The 15,930-nt window shown below is 36.9% G+C and overlaps 1 protein-coding gene across 4 annotated transcripts in view; it reads right to left on the reverse strand.

The window, feature by feature from the left end:
- Window positions 1-15,930, reverse strand: part of SLAIN1 (SLAIN motif family member 1) — a 47,914-nt gene that overhangs the window by 13,509 nt on the left and 18,475 nt on the right. For 2 of the 4 annotated variants that reach the window (XM_064504727.1, XM_026120877.2), the window contains exons 3-5: window positions 9,100-9,249; window positions 6,948-7,097; window positions 4,369-4,707 (exon numbers count right to left, since the gene is read on the reverse strand). In XM_064504727.1, the coding sequence (XP_064360797.1) occupies window positions 4,369-4,707; window positions 6,948-7,097; window positions 9,100-9,249 (639 nt within the window). The remainder of the gene's footprint in view (window positions 1-4,368; window positions 4,708-6,947; window positions 7,098-9,099; window positions 9,250-15,930) is intronic. The other 2 variants (XM_064504728.1, XM_026120879.2) reach the window with 1 other exon arrangement.

Below are 15,930 nucleotides of genomic sequence, written 5' to 3' on the forward strand. Positions count from 1 at the left end.
TACAAAATATATATATTTTTTAAGTTAAAATGAAAAAGATTATTTTTGTGTCACAATTAAAAATAACTCCTACACTAATGGACAACACGAAGCAGAAAACAGCTTGTTTTTACAAAATTTGGTGATAAAAGTATTTTTCATATAAAAATAACTAAATATAAAATATTCTTTATATTAGTAGAATTAGCCACATTAACCATGAAATTCTTCAAATCAGGGGAAGGGCAGTGAGGTACAAACACAAACCTTTCCATTGTCGATATATTAAATTACGAGACAGACGATAATTGAGATGTACTCAGTTCAGCTAACTGCAACAGCTACTCAAAAGCTATTCACTTTCTGCCTCTCTCTAGGTCATCTTTAAATGATCCATTTAAACCCACTAACATGTTAGATTACAAAAATAAAGTGGCTGCTCCCCTGAAAAACAAACTGCCTTAACGATGTTCAGAGATGGAACTTTTCTGATGAAACCCATAGTTACACAACATTCAGCTGAGTTAAGGAGAGGATGCAATTAAACAAGAATAAGGTTTTACGCGTAATTTTCGTATTAGTGAGTTATTCATCAGAACTGGAAATAAAACTTATTAGAAAGCAATCACAGCATACACACGCTATGGGTGGTTGCTACAAAATGTTGTTTAAGGGGAATGTCTGTAGTCTATGCAACAGCTGGCCCCAAAATACACTTATAACACATCTTAACACATCTACACTTGCACACATCTGCCATTTTACGCTAGCATTTCCATCAGCCTTTTAGTACAACAAGCTGCTGGAGTCTGGCTGCAAATAGGTCAGGTATCATTCATTCAGGCAATGTACGGGTGGGATAAGGTGAGGAAAAAGAACCTGGGCATTAGAGCGAGGGCTAGGTGGGATGGTATTTTAAAATATAAGGCCAGATAAGGCAAAATAAAACAGGGCAGAGTAATAAAGTAACAGCATGAGGCAGCACTTCGCTAAAATAAGCGAGCTAAAACAATGTGCAATTTCAAATTATGGCCTGAAACACAGCTGGGAAACATCTGTCAGTGTATTCACATGCCAAGCATATGCAGTAGGTTATCAGAGCACCAGAAACATGATACAGACGATCAATCTCTATGCTACGTATAATGTAATCCTGTGAATGAAAAACAAGTAGACTGTTGGTTATAGTGATAGAATAGATACCTAGTACACAATTTGGTGCCTATGTACAGATATCTAACACCATTTGAAGTACCCCAGGGACTCAGACATCCAAAAAGCACTGCCACATGGTGAAGCCAAGCAAGATACCCCAGAGTATCTCATGCATCACTAAGTGCTTCTGTTTGGTCAGCTGAATGGGCCCTTCATTCACATATGGGCACATATATCTCAGCATCTAAACGCAGATGTCTTCACCAGCAAGGTGGATCCTATCCAATACATGCATATTGACACTAACAATGCATTCTAGCAATAATTATCATCCTTCAAAAAGTCTAAAAGCATTTAGAGCTGTGAACCAAAAGTCATGTCTACTTAGACCTTTGCAAGCTCCCTTCAACCCAGTTAAGAGAAACGGCAAGAAGCAGCCGCCACTCCTAATCACAGAAACCATGCCTCCCTGCATCTCGATCAGCATGAGTGCCAGTCTCCATTTGCCGACAGTTCTCTCTCCTTACTCTTTCCTTCAGGCCAGCAATAAGCTCTTCTCAGCCTTGTCAAAACAACTTTGTTACAGGGATTATGGCTGGGGTTTGTCTCTTCCCAGCTATTGGGAACCTGGCTACTAGTGTCTTGAGTGTTTGCTGGGATATGTCCTGTCTAGGTCAACATTTTACTTTTCCCATTTGTTTTCTTCAACAATTAATCCAGTTCCACAGCAAGTAACATGTCGGAGCTACTCATCAGGCACCCAATATTACAGTCGCAGAAAATTATTCAGATTTTCCCAGGTTATCACATCTTCATCACATTTTTACTGTACAAGTAGTACAGATCTAAAGTTAGAATAAGTATTTCAACCAGGATATTATATACTTTAAACAAACAAACACTTCACTAACATCAGGTAGGACAGCATCACTGATACCATCTGCTCTTAAAGGCAAAAAGTTGTATTTGAGCTAAACAGCCAAGTTTTGGAGAGACACTCTGTCAAAGCTGCTAAACACCATTTTTCACCCTTCAGTGAGCACTAAACTTCAACGTTTACTTGCCACTTTTCTTTGATGGAGATTATGATGTGAATGATCAGATGATCCATTGGCCAGACTGCTGACTATACATACAAGAGCACTGCTGATCTCTTTTCAGGAAGATGGGGAAAAAGGGATTTGGAAAAACTGCTGGAATGGCTGAATGCAGCATTGCATGCTCCAAATGCAATTTTGATTAATTAAGAATGGTATTTTTCACATATATTGAAAGCAGTAACCAACTAGTTAAGCTTCTCCATCTATCACACACACCCCCTTCTCATTTGCCTTAATATACTAAAAACAGTGTGAAACACACTATCCATCATATTGAGCTTGAGACAAATTCTTATTTTGCAGTCTGTCTCCATTTCAGTGTAGGAGTTCCTGAAAGACAATGAAATTGTTGCCAAGATAATGAAAAGTGGTGATGAAACCATATTGTCATAATACTACTCAGATATACTCAGTACAGCAAAAAATTTACTCATCTGCCAACAAAACACAGCCAAAGTAAAAAATTTCTCATGATCAATATTTGTTTTGATCACTGCTGCCTGAGTTAGATGCTAAAGATGCTGAAGTTAGTTAAAGGGATAATTTTCCTCTAGACATAGTGCACCAAGCTATTATAGGGCTGCCAGCCATTCCAGAAAACAATTAACTGAAGTCATGTGTTTTGATCTTCTGAACGATACCAAACAGATATCCAACACCTCAAATTTCTTGAGAAAAAAGTCAAGCAAGGGATAAAATCAGTCACCTTTCACTTATTAAATAGAAGTCAGGAGGGGGGTGAAGGAGAACAACAGAGAGTAAGGGGAAAAGGACACTTTGCCACACTTCCTTGTTAGGTAGTATTTTTAGTACCTTGTAAGTACTTCCTTAGGTTTCCATGTGGGAATCCAATGCTTTCGCTCCACTGACATGGAACATGAAAGGGTCATTAAAAAATAGCTAGGGAATCATATAAAAAGATTTCAGCACCACATCCTGCCCACATTCCTGAATCAAGAATTTCACATACCCTTCAATTCTATCTCCCAAACAGATTTTCTGCAAACCTTTCAGTGCTTCCCCATTCTTGTATCACACTGACAAGAAAAATAACATTGAAATTTATACGGCACATATGCTGTACCAACAAATGTCCACATCACTATACTCAATGTTAACCTCAGCCTTCTTTATACAATGCCATGCCATGTCTTACTTTGAATGCAAGTGCTTTTGGCAGCACCCTGTCAGGTGTTATTTGTCAGGTAAGCAATATGCATACCTGTGGCGCTCTATTAATAGTAACTATTTTGAACACCACATTTATTTTCTTGCTCAAGGGTGAGATATAACCCGTAATATTACAAACAAGACCTTGATTGAAAACTGATTACCTCAAATTAACTTGGAGAACAGACTGAAGGAACAGGACAGTAAGAGGCAGCAGAGAGGACAAATTAAGATCACAATAAGGAATGAAAAAGAAGGTAACAGAAACAATGAAGGGGAACTTAAATCTTGAATAAGCAGTGAAATAAAAATATCTTCCAGAGACTCTGAAATACAACTCAAATGGAGTGAAAAAAGCAGCAGTGGCTCAAGGTGGTTTGGGAGTGACACTACCTCTCACTACTTCAACAGTCTGCCCTACTAGACTTGGCTCCATCAGAGTGAAGAGCAGAGTGTCGACCTTTGTGATAAGCATCATCGATTCATAGTGTACGTATATTACTGGCAGAGTCAGGAAGTAAGAACGGGAATGAGGCTAAGAATGAAAATCTGAAAACCCTATTTTGTATTTTGCTACATCCATGATGGACATACATAGGCCAAGCTCAAAAGCCCGACCAGTTTTTCCAGATAACTATTGGTCTGCTAAAAGATGCTCATTTTTCCTTTTTCTTCTTTACTTGTGCTCATACTTGCAGCCTTTTAGAACTGATTGAAACGACAACTTTCATGACCACATCACAGATCATACTTTGTAGTGAATTAGTTTATAACAACATACCTCAAATAATGCAGTCAAAATTATTTACAAAGATTTAAATTGCTTGTCATAGTTCATGGTCTAGCTGTCATAACCTGAACACATTTCACTTGGTTGCCATAACTTGATCTTTAAAATAGTACTGACATTTTGCAAAGAGAGGAACAAAGGAAAAAACATTTCTCAGAAAAGCATGGAACCCACCTCCATTAATCCTATTTGGTTGTTGCTCTGGAATTTGGGCTTGAGGAGAATAGTACGGCTGCTGGTAATTATTTGAAGGGAAGTGCTGGGAAGTAGGGCTTTTCCTGCAGTCCCGAATACTGGAGAAAGTCTGTGAGTGTGGAATTCCTCTCTGGAAGGGGGAACAGCGAGTGAGCCGAGGCTGCGGAGGTGGGAGGTGGTCAAACTCTTCTTCGTCCTCAAGACTATAGCAATCATAGTCCTGATCGCTGCATGTCCCTTTCTTTCCTGAATGCAGAGATACACTTGAACTGTGTCTCGATACAGATGCTGAAGTAGAAGCATAATCTTGCCTAAGGCCTGTAAATTTCAAGGAGAGGATGATTCAGTTTCTGCTAAGTGCTTAATTCTAGCATACACTTCAATCTTGCAAATTAAACAAGTAATAGACATTATTTTACAAAAAACTCAATTTACAGTGTTAGCAAGCTGAAGATCTGAAGTAGAATTCATCTGATCTAACTTTAGGTGTCTACCTTTTAGATATCTAAGTCTGATCTACTTCTCTTGAGAACTCTTTTCAATTAAAAAAAAAGAAAAAAGACTGGCATCTCCAAAATGCAGTTCTTCTGAGCTATCATAGATATTTCTCAAAATAAGATCAATAGCCCTCAGGAGGTGCTCGTTTCTCTGCCAACAAAAAGACTACATGAATATTAAGTATTTAACTTTTAAATACCCTAAATTAGAAGAGTTAACTCTCATCTATTATTATTCTAAATTATTGCTATTATACTTCTACGGTAATGCAACAAAATGCTAACAAGACAATGACATTTGCTAAACATAAATTCCATGTAAATGTTCTGGCTCTCCAACCTCCCTGAACCAGAATTAACTCCTGGTAGCATCTGGTATCATGGCAAAGGCTTAGTGGTAACACTCTCATATGTTAGATACATATGTATTTCACTACCCTTTTCTCAGAAAGCCAAGTTTTGAAAACTATCCTACTATTAGCACTGTCCCAAAGAGCCTGTTTGCTTCAGATCAAGTGAGAGGCAAGCACCCACAGCCCTTGTATATCCCTCTTTTCCCAGACTGCACCTCAGTCAGCCCTGGAATGGATCGTATTTCCAAGAGCTGAGCAATTTTGTGAATAGCTGTGAATAACTGCATCTTCAGATGAAGTTACAAAAAGCACTCAGCTTTGACAGATGTCTTTGGTTTCATAATGGAAATTTCTTAATGGGCTTTCCACCCCCCTCCCCTTCAAGTGGGAGTTTCTATTCGTGGACATGAAGAGAGTGTGCCTGCATGCACGCATAATACTACCACCTTCCGAAGGATTAAGCAGACAGCCAACAACTGTCATGTGTTTAAATATTCTGCACTGACTGCTACTACAAAAATGAGATACAACATTTATATTTGAAATAGACTAGAAGGAAAACAGTATTTTTCCTTCCATTTTACCAATGACCTGATTTCCTAAAAGGCTAAGTACCTGAAGTCTTTTTTAAGCCTCACTCTGAAGAAGAGCACAGTTGTCACTTAGGTAACACAATACTTCATATCTTTGATAGTCATAAAATTTAATTTTTTTTGAATTCTTATCACTTGCACATAGCATCAGAAATTTTACAAGTTCTGACCATACACATTTGCCAGTTGAGAATGCAGCTATCTTGGAAAGTCCCACAATTGCTAATTTCCCTGGGAAACATAACTAGTGCTACCAGATTCTCAGCAAGTTCAACAGCTGACAAGTGGTGACTCTGGCCTGTTCAGTCTGGTTGCTCCAGCCAGATCTATTTTCTAATTTCTTGTTCACATTTTATCTTTATTCCATTTAGTCACTTATTATCTTCCAGTTTCCTTCAGTCATCATCTCTGAATTTCTCTTGTTTTTATTTCATCATTTCCTCTTTTATGTCTTGCTTGGCACTAACAGGAAGGCAGAAAGATACTGCATTTATTGTCCCAGTGACTTCTAAACAAAATGTCTTTTATTTATGAATAAAGATATTTTCCATAAATTTCTATCAAGCCAACCTGTAATCTATGTCATACAAGCTTCTGGGCTCAGATTTGTGCATAACCACTAGTCTCAAACAAACTGTTCAATTTAAATGTCTCAATTCAGGATTTAAAAGGGAATTCATTTCAAAATTCACTTGATAATTGAGCAATTCAAAGTATGAGCAAAAATGAGAACTGTTTATTTTTAACTTTTTCATTAAAGGTATGCATGAAAAGGATGCTTCAGCTTCTCCCTTCCCCCAAAATAAACTAATATTAATTAATATGGTAAGACACTATAAAACAGCTAAACCTAAATGTACTCAATGGGTATGGAGCTACCAGTTGGGATTTAGCAATAAGGATCAAGTTTTAAAAGATCCAATACCCTTAACCTGAACTCAACAACTTGCACACCTTCTCCTTGAAAGTTAAAGGAGTTTTTCTACCTACTATTCAAGAGGCCACATTTTTTAAGAAAGATCTAATTGACTGAGGCCAGACATTAGCAGTTTTGGCTGTTATGGGAAATCTTCCTGAGACTATTTTAGAAAACATTTATGAAAAGAGCCACCTACTCTCCTCTTGTAGACGAGCCATGATTTGAACATCAGTGAGGTCCTGCAGTTTGTATCCCATGGAGATGGAATCATCCTCCAGCTCTGATGTGCTCAGTTCACTGTCTATTGATGACTGTGGACTCAAAGGGGAACTTCGAGAAGTGTAACCTACGTAAGAACACATAATCTTTAGTCTGTGAATACTATGGCAATTCTTCATTTACAGCTAACTGCCCTTTGTGATTCCATAGCTTAAAATATTTTCCATATAATAGATAAAAACTTCCAGAAGTATAGAGCAATCTACTAACAATTAGCAAAGAGATTTGATGCTCATGAGATGTAGTACATGCAATACTGGTTCATGAATTCTTCTGTTCCCAAAATAGCGTTGTGTAGCCCACGCAATGAATAATTTACCCAATACAGTTCTGCTAGCTCAGACTAGTTAGCATAGTAAACTAAACACATCTGCCTTTCAGTTCCTTTTATGAGACTGTGGTTCTTTCTGTTCTGTAAGTAACTGTGTATACGTTACCAACTTCCACCCAAAGTTCAGTACTCAGATTCCATATCATAGCCACTCACCTAGGTTTTACTAAGGTTTTTTTTTCCTAATTTTTTATAATCATAAGAGAAACAAATGATAACAACAACAAAGACCAAACTAGGCATTATGCAACAATAGAGGAAACAATGCCTCCTTCACAGATCTAACTATGGGAAAGGCCTTTTGATTCAATTTTTTCCCACATAATAATAAATGTACAAATTAGTTAGTTAAATGGGTGCAGGTCCACCAAGAGAACTGGAGCTGTGGGGAATTGAGGCTTGTGCTTTCAATATTCTTTTTTATTAGTGTTAGAGCTAGTGTTTGCCCAGTTTTAAAGAAAACTTCTTCAAATAAAAATGTAAATCACTTTCTAATATCCTTCGGACCACCAGAGGCCCTGAGCCTACAGTGTGAGAATCACTGTGACAAAGGTTCTTAAGCTGTGCTTACACCGCAGATGTGCTGCTAACCTCTAGCACTGCACAAAGTATTCACCTAAAATTCATCATAAAATCAGCTGTTCTCCGATACTTTCTCCCAAAAAAGCACATGCAGAGGATTGTTTTGCTTTAGGAAGGATTGTAAAGAGGTACTGTGTTTGCTTTTTTAAATTTGCAAGTTACAATAGTCCTCTGGGACTTGCAGAGGTAGTAACACCTGTGCTCTTTTAGAGCATCAGTAGAAGGCCAGACTAGACACCCGAGGGTGTCTCAAAGAGCATTAGATGCCTCTGTTCAGGCAACTGAACTAGGTCCTGTTGAAGAGGGGAGCTTAGACATTTAGCTCACACACAGACACCCACACAAGGTGTTCAGAGTCTGGAGCTGTATCCCACCCTCAATGACCTTAACAGCGCTTTCTGCACTGATTTCAGGCACTGTAAAGAAGATGATTGTGCACAGATCACTGACACTGATGCTAACTTCCCTGGACCACAGCTGCTACTGCCTACAATCAAATGTTAAATACCTCTTCCCCAGAAGATTATTTTCTCTACTACCACTGCAGTTTAAGAGAAGTCACAGCATAAATTGACTCCTGATATCTGCACCAAAGGAAAAAAAAATGCAACTCTGCCATTTACAATGCACAGGAAGTAATATTTATGTTTTAACTAAACTTCTTCAGTATCCCCTCAAAACTGGTGGCAAAAGGAAAATAATTCTTTAATAGTGGTAATAAAGCCAGACTCAAAACAGTCGTGTTTTTGTCGGCTGTTTTCATAGTAGATAAATTCTCCATGCAACTTCACTATATGGCTGCACAATTGTTTCTGTAGATAGAAAGAAGTGGGACATTGGGGTAGGAATGAGCAGTGAAGGGCAGAAAAAGCTGGGGACTGTTTTAGTTGACACTGTTGCCAACCACACTCTCACGTAATCTATCAGTGAGAGCTAGGCTCTGTTTATTACCACCACTTTCCTATAACATGCTGTGTAACAAAGAAGATTACCTAAAATTTGACAATTAAAAGGAGGTTATCTTTTAAAAATTTCCCTCTGAGATGAGAGTCTATTAGAATCATCTTTAGAGTGTATTTCAGCTAAAGGGTAGCAAAATTAGATTTAATTAAGCAATTCTGTAAGCACTGTAAGTCAATAAAAAGTTAAGCATTACCTGTCCGTTCAGGTGTTAGTATTGCTTTACTGGAGGTTTTAGAGAAGCTGGGACTATTAAAGCCATTGGTATACGGGGTGAGTCTTGCAACAGGACTATAGGGAAAAGCCAAGGAGACAGGTGTAGAGAAGAGGTTTCGCCATCGGCTAGCTGTTACAGAGATGAGGGAGAAGGGGAAAAAAAAGATTTGTAGTTATAAATAGAATAGTGTTTTTAGAGAGAAAAAATCATCTAATCATAATCTCTTCATTATATCTTGCTCACATAGGGCAAAAGAAAAATAATGACCAAAGTTCAGCAACAAAATAGAGGATTAGCAGAGCCTTCTACATGCAAGTGTGTTCCAAAAAAATTTTGTAGTAAGTATGTCTTATTTACCTTTTTCTGTGTATACACCTTTTTTTTTTTATTATATATTATTCTCCTATATCACTGTGTGTCAACATACAAAAAAATACAGGAAGTAAAAATCATTCATTACAGTTAATAGAGAAACTCCCAAAAGAAATTTGCAGTGATCTTCAAGGAACTGTTTATGGCAAGCAGTCATCACACAACCGAATTATCAGCTATGAGAGTTCAGAGACACAACAGTATATTATGCTTAACCGTCAAAAGTTAAAAACAACTGTAATCCCATAGCAATCTTTTAAGCTACATGCTATATTTTTCCTTCTTTTTACAGCATCAAATTCCTGATTACATAAGCATGAATTTTTTTCCACTGTTTTTTGAGGATCAACCAAATAATAGAACAGGGCATCTCTTTTTCTATAGATTACTTGCAACAAGGTTTCTAGGCATCTGGTCTGTCTGCAACATCACAGAGAGCTCACAACAGGCAAAAGCTAAAGGTTTATTTAATTTACATTTTCTTGGCCCATTCAGGAAAAAATTAATAAATCTGTAATTTAGTTTGCTTATTTTTTAACATGTGTCCAAGAGCCAAAATATGTATACATAATAATATCCACATGCTCTTAAGAAAATAAATATTATAAATAAAGCCATTATAAGTAAAAGGAAAAGGCAAAAATTTAAAAATTTCAATTTCAATTAAGCCATTCAGATACGGGCAAGTATGTACAGATGAAATTTATTTGTGATAGAATCTGTTTTGTCCTGAGAGATATTATGTCATTCACAGAAATATAAAGAAGGGAGGTAGGAACATATGCCTCACTTAGAAATCCATGGGATAACCTCAGTGCTTAACAGGGTGCATTGCTCTGTCAGATGCTGCAAACGAGCTCCCAAAACTAGAAGGGTCCAAAAGCTAAGTCTCTAACATATGGTTAATTCATATCACAAATCTGCTGTTTATTTGGACCTGCTGATCCAATTGTTTTAAACATTTACAGATATTCAAATAATATTCACTCCCTCTCTATTTTAAATATCTCCGTATCACCAATGTGATTTAGCAGAACACACGAACTTTATTCTTTCTTCTTTTTAACATTAACACAGTGGGTGGCCACAGGAACAGAAGGGAAGTATATCATGTTGGCAGGTCCTCAAATTCAGGGTGCCAGCCTTTTGGGGTAGTTTGTCAGCTGTCCAAAAGATATTATTTCCCCAAAAATCCTTTTGCTTTGTCCCACTCAAAGGTATTCTTGGATTTGTAAGGGATAACCAGCCTTTTCTACTCTTCTCACTAGTGTTACTGAAGTTAGAATAAAGGAAACTGCTCAGCCTCAGCACCAGAACAAAGCAGTCTACAATGGAAGGGAAATATCGGCAATGCTCAGTCTCCATAGGAGGGGGCTAAGGAGTAATAAGACATAAAAATGCAAATTGTGGTCTCCGCTGTCACCCCATCAGAGAATTATTGCAATTCTCTCATTTTTCATGATTTTAATCCTCTCAAGCCTTCAAGTGATCAGCTTGAAACTCAAGTATGCAAGTGCTACAGGACAAAAACGTAAGCAAGCACAAATGAATGCTACTCTGCCAAATAATAATTAACACAACAGTCAGGGGTCAGTTTCACTCACTAACTGCTAAAAGTTGTTAACTGATTTGAAGCAGTCACTTAAAGAAATGTTCATGATAGAGTCTTAATATCATATCTACAGCTAACATTTGTCACTTCCTCTACAAGTTATCAATAAGGAACAAAGGATGATAGTTCCTTCCAATTCTATTCCTCTGTCTAGCACAAGATCCTGTTTTGTAACAGTCTGATCATTTGTCAGGCCAATTAGCTGCCTGCATGTCCTCACCCACAGATGTGGTCAACCGTACAATACAAATAAACATCATTCATTACTCTGTACAATAACCGCTGTGAACAGGCCCACCAAGCACAAAGCAACAGTTATTGTGACTATGAAAGCAAGAACCCACAGTAAGAATATAATTAGTATTTATGGCAAACAAGATTCCAAATTACCCTTTCAAAAAGCATGTGGTCTCAGAAAAGGATAGAAGAGGAAGTGAATACGTCCTAGAGATATATTAGACTGAAATAATCCCTGACTCTAGAGTTATATGTCTATTTAAATTTCAACAGAGGATTGATATTTTATACTTCTGGTTAGCTCCATTGTTTAGAATCAAGCACAGAAAAATGTTTTCATGAGGTTTGAAACGGAAATAGCCAAAGAGCAACTGAATATTTCTATATTAACAAAGACAGCAAAACTAGACTTAGTGTAGTCTTGTGCTATGCCAAAAACATACAAAAGTACATAGGAAGCAAGTAGTGCATACTTCTAAGAAAATACATAAAATAAATGTAAAATTTTTAAAATTACAAAATTGCACAATGGATATTATTTTACTCCAACTTGATTCTGAGACTGCCCTGATTAGCACAGTAAAACATCACTACAGTATGCAAGGATTTGCATTTCATCAACTGTCCCATGTAGGTCATCTCTAGAGAAGCAATGTTGTTAAGACCTTTATTTTAAATTTAAAAGCCCAGCCGATCAGCTCTCAGTTTTATAGTATTTATAGCTTTTTCTTAAAGCCTCAATTCTGCTTGTCCACAGACCAGATAAGAGGTTCACCTGCTCTTAAAAAACAAAGCAAGTTTCTAGCCTTTGTAGCTGGATAGAACCTGCCCTGAGTACCTTACATTGAAGATGTACTGAAGAAGGAAAAAGCATCAGCCATGGAAAGGAAAGCAGGGATACATAGATAATAAGCAAAAAGATGAAAAATCCATTTGATTTACTGATGGTAAAGAATTGGATACATTAACAATTTGATTTTTTGATGCATGAAGCCGTTTAAGCTCTACCACATAACCACAATTACTACATGTCCCAGTCTTCAAAGTCTACAATTAGATCAGAACTGTCCATCTTTCTGGATATGATTTTCTCGGTCTTGATCAATTCTCAGAACTAGATTACCGAAAACATATTGTGCTATACAATGGCTAGTATAATATTTAAAAGAAGGACTACAAAATCATGCAAACAAAACTTTTCTTTTAAAAAATAAAACAGCAGCAAGAAAGCCTGTTCACAACTTTAAAATATTTACTAACACAATTGAAAGTTTAAAAATGAAGACAGGCCGTATTTTTACAACTTCCCTGAAGATCTCAAAATGCTAAAATACACTAGAATCATAATTTCCAAATAAAAATATGAGCAACTACACAAATACTGGTCATACTGACTCCTGTTAATAACGAGCACGTGACAAGAACTGATGAAAAATCTCACATGAAAACCTGAACAAGTAAGCAGAGCTACAAAGTTGCATGGCTCAAAAGGAATGGAGCACACTGCAAAACCAGAGCATGCTGTATTGTATCTAAAACAATTACTTTACTAGAAGTACTTTCTCATTTAAGTCACAAATGTACTCTATACTAACTCAGGTTATCAAGGTTTCCAAGAAAACAAAAGCAGTACACACATTTCAAACACCTTCTATTTTTCATAGCTCTATTATTTTTGTGAAGTTCTAACAACCTGAACCAGTTTGGCCAAATTCTGTAACACGCTAACTCAATTTCACTCTAAACAAAACAAATAAATAGTTCTTTGCTATATAGACAGAAAACAATAAAGTCATAAATAATTGTGTTGTACGCCTGACTAGCCATACTAAATTATATCGAAGTTTCTAGCTAGTTTGTTTATCCTCTCAATTAGCTTAAGTTTCACATTAAGACTTCAGGCCAGATTCAAAAATACTCTCTAGATTCAAGTTAAAAAAAATAAATTAAATCGCACATATACTCATATTTGAAGATGGATACTAATTACAAGGCCTGCATAAAAATTCTCTTTCAAGCCCACAATAGGAGGAGTATTTACAATACTGTCAATCCAGCAAGTTCAAAACTGTAAATCAAGATAAATCCAGGAATACATGAAGTTGTGGATCTTGTTCTGCACTGTGGTCATGTTCTGCCTCCATACCAGGGCACATACCCCTTCCCTACTGACACGGTTTCCTCAGAGAAAAAAACCCAAATTATTTCCTTGGTAAGCCCTGCATATGCATGGCTGCACAGCAGTTAGCTTGAAAGTGAAATGCCTGCTTCAGGAGTGAAATTCACAATCCTGCACTGGAAATAGAGTATATATGTACAATCCTTAGATCTGCTTCACATGGCGAGATGTTCAGCTTCTGTATTCAAAACAGAAGAACTGTAACATCTTTAAACTTCAGGGTTTATTTGCAGCCTATGTTTCCAAGTTTTCCTCTGCAATTACAAGTCCTAAAAACTTACTCTTTTGAAAAATTTGGATTTTTACTAGTTATATGACTACAAGTTCCAGGACTGAAGAAATACTGCATGACTCAGGATAGCAACATCTTGCTCCAGCAACTGTATGTAAGAGTATCGAGCTGCACTTGCAAAACTTGAGGTCAGTCTGGGACACACATATATTCCGATGTTTTTGAATGTTATTGTACAGTGAATGTCTTGACTTTCCAGGCAGCACCCTGCTACTTCCAGATTAGCAATCTCCTCCAGTCATCAGCCGTGGTTGTCTCAACACCTTGTTTCATTGCTTAGCTCAGTGGTTTCATAACCATAGCAACAAGTTTCTCCGCCAGCCAGTCAGCAGTAGGAACTCTGCCATGAGCACAGAGCCACATTTCATCTGCTCAACGCACATTTTCAGTTACTTTGAATCTGTCACTGTCTGAAACTCTTTCCCCATGCTGCCATACCCAGCTAACAGAATGCTCTTAGGGCTCATTTGCTGTCCCTTGATTTCTCATCCAAGAGAGGCAAAGTATCCTCTCTTCCCTCGGTACAATGATACACAAATAAACTCCATAAATGCAGAGTGCACAAGAGGAGTCCTTTCAAGAGTCAATAAATAAGAGTCCTTGCAATAACATTTCCTGTACATTTTTATTCTTGAACCTTTGATTTAAGACTGAAACTGAGCCTCGATAATTAGAATGCAATGGTAGAACAATAACATGCCAACCACCTTCTTTGGTTTTGTTTTTCCCACAGATGCTATAGATGAGTTGACAGCTCAGTTATTACCAAAATCTCTTTTAGAAGAAAAGATTTTTTCTAAACTCCACCTCTTTGGAAAGTGCATGCAATGATTTTGGAAAGAAACCCACCAATATTTTTAACATTTGAAAGTAAACACACTGTAACATACTGACATGCTGTAAATAAACAAGTTACATACAAGACAATACTTTATCTGCCAAACAAATACCTTTCTAAAGCCTAAAAAAGCTCTTGTATATCTCTATCTATAGCTAGTGAGAAACTACATAACAATGAAATGTCACTTGTCTTTTGCAACATAATTTCTCTACAAAATTTTCTAAATTTTCACATTGTTTTAGCAATGAACATAGGATATGGCTGTGTCAAGTAAAAAAGAGAGATTAAATACTCTTCTCACACTACTTCAAAATAATCAGGAGCAATCAAGCTCAGTCTCAAATATAGTAGCAAATGTCTGATGAAAACAACTGCCACTATAGTTAGGCCATATAGTAATAGATGAGGAGCAGCTGAGAAAATTAATAAAGACTGCCTACTTTCCTCTAAATCTATGAAAACTGAAAAACAATATTAGCTTAAATACATCAGAAGTAGGAGTACCTGAAAAAGTTAAACTGTTCCCCAACTCATTTCACATAACGTAAATCCTTCTGGAAAAAATAATATAAAAGGATTCAGTATTAATATACAATAAGAAAGCAGTTCAGCTGCTATGGATCGGTATACTACTATATATACATATAGAACTGCAATAACTTCTACACCTCAAAATTTGTCCCAACGAAAATAGCATAGCCCTCTTTTAAAGGTTCAGTCAGAAAGTCTACCTAAATTGCAGCAGTCCTGGGTTTTCACCTAGCACAGCAGAGCGATGCAAACAGTGGTGGTGTTTGACATACTGCAACTGTTGAAAAAAAATGTAAATCTAAGTAAGATTCAGGAGTGATGCACTTTGTCAGAAACATTCCAATTGTGCCAATGATTACTTATCAGAGTGGGAAGATTGTATATTTTTCAAGACCGATGCACAACTCCTCTATCCCAACATAATAGTGAAAGGCTGGCCTGAGAACAGTCTTTGGAAGCATCACATACTGGAAAATGACACTGTTATTTTCCAAATGCAATGCACAGTATTGCACACAAACTTTAAGCCCCTTCCATGACCCAACTTTTTCAAGTGATTTTTTTTGCAAAGTATTATGCAAAAGACTAGAAAGAAACTGGAATTAGGAGGTATGAATTACACAGTTTCTACAAAAAAAGCATAGCTATATCTGAAGCATATAGCTAGGCAAAGTATATGCTATATCCATACAGCATATAACATATAGGTATACGCTTTGGGTTGGATTGAGGTTTTTCTTTTTGTT

This window comes from Dromaius novaehollandiae, chromosome 1, assembly GCF_036370855.1.
Source record: "Dromaius novaehollandiae isolate bDroNov1 chromosome 1, bDroNov1.hap1, whole genome shotgun sequence".
Taxonomy (NCBI): Eukaryota; Metazoa; Chordata; class Aves; order Casuariiformes; family Dromaiidae; genus Dromaius; species Dromaius novaehollandiae.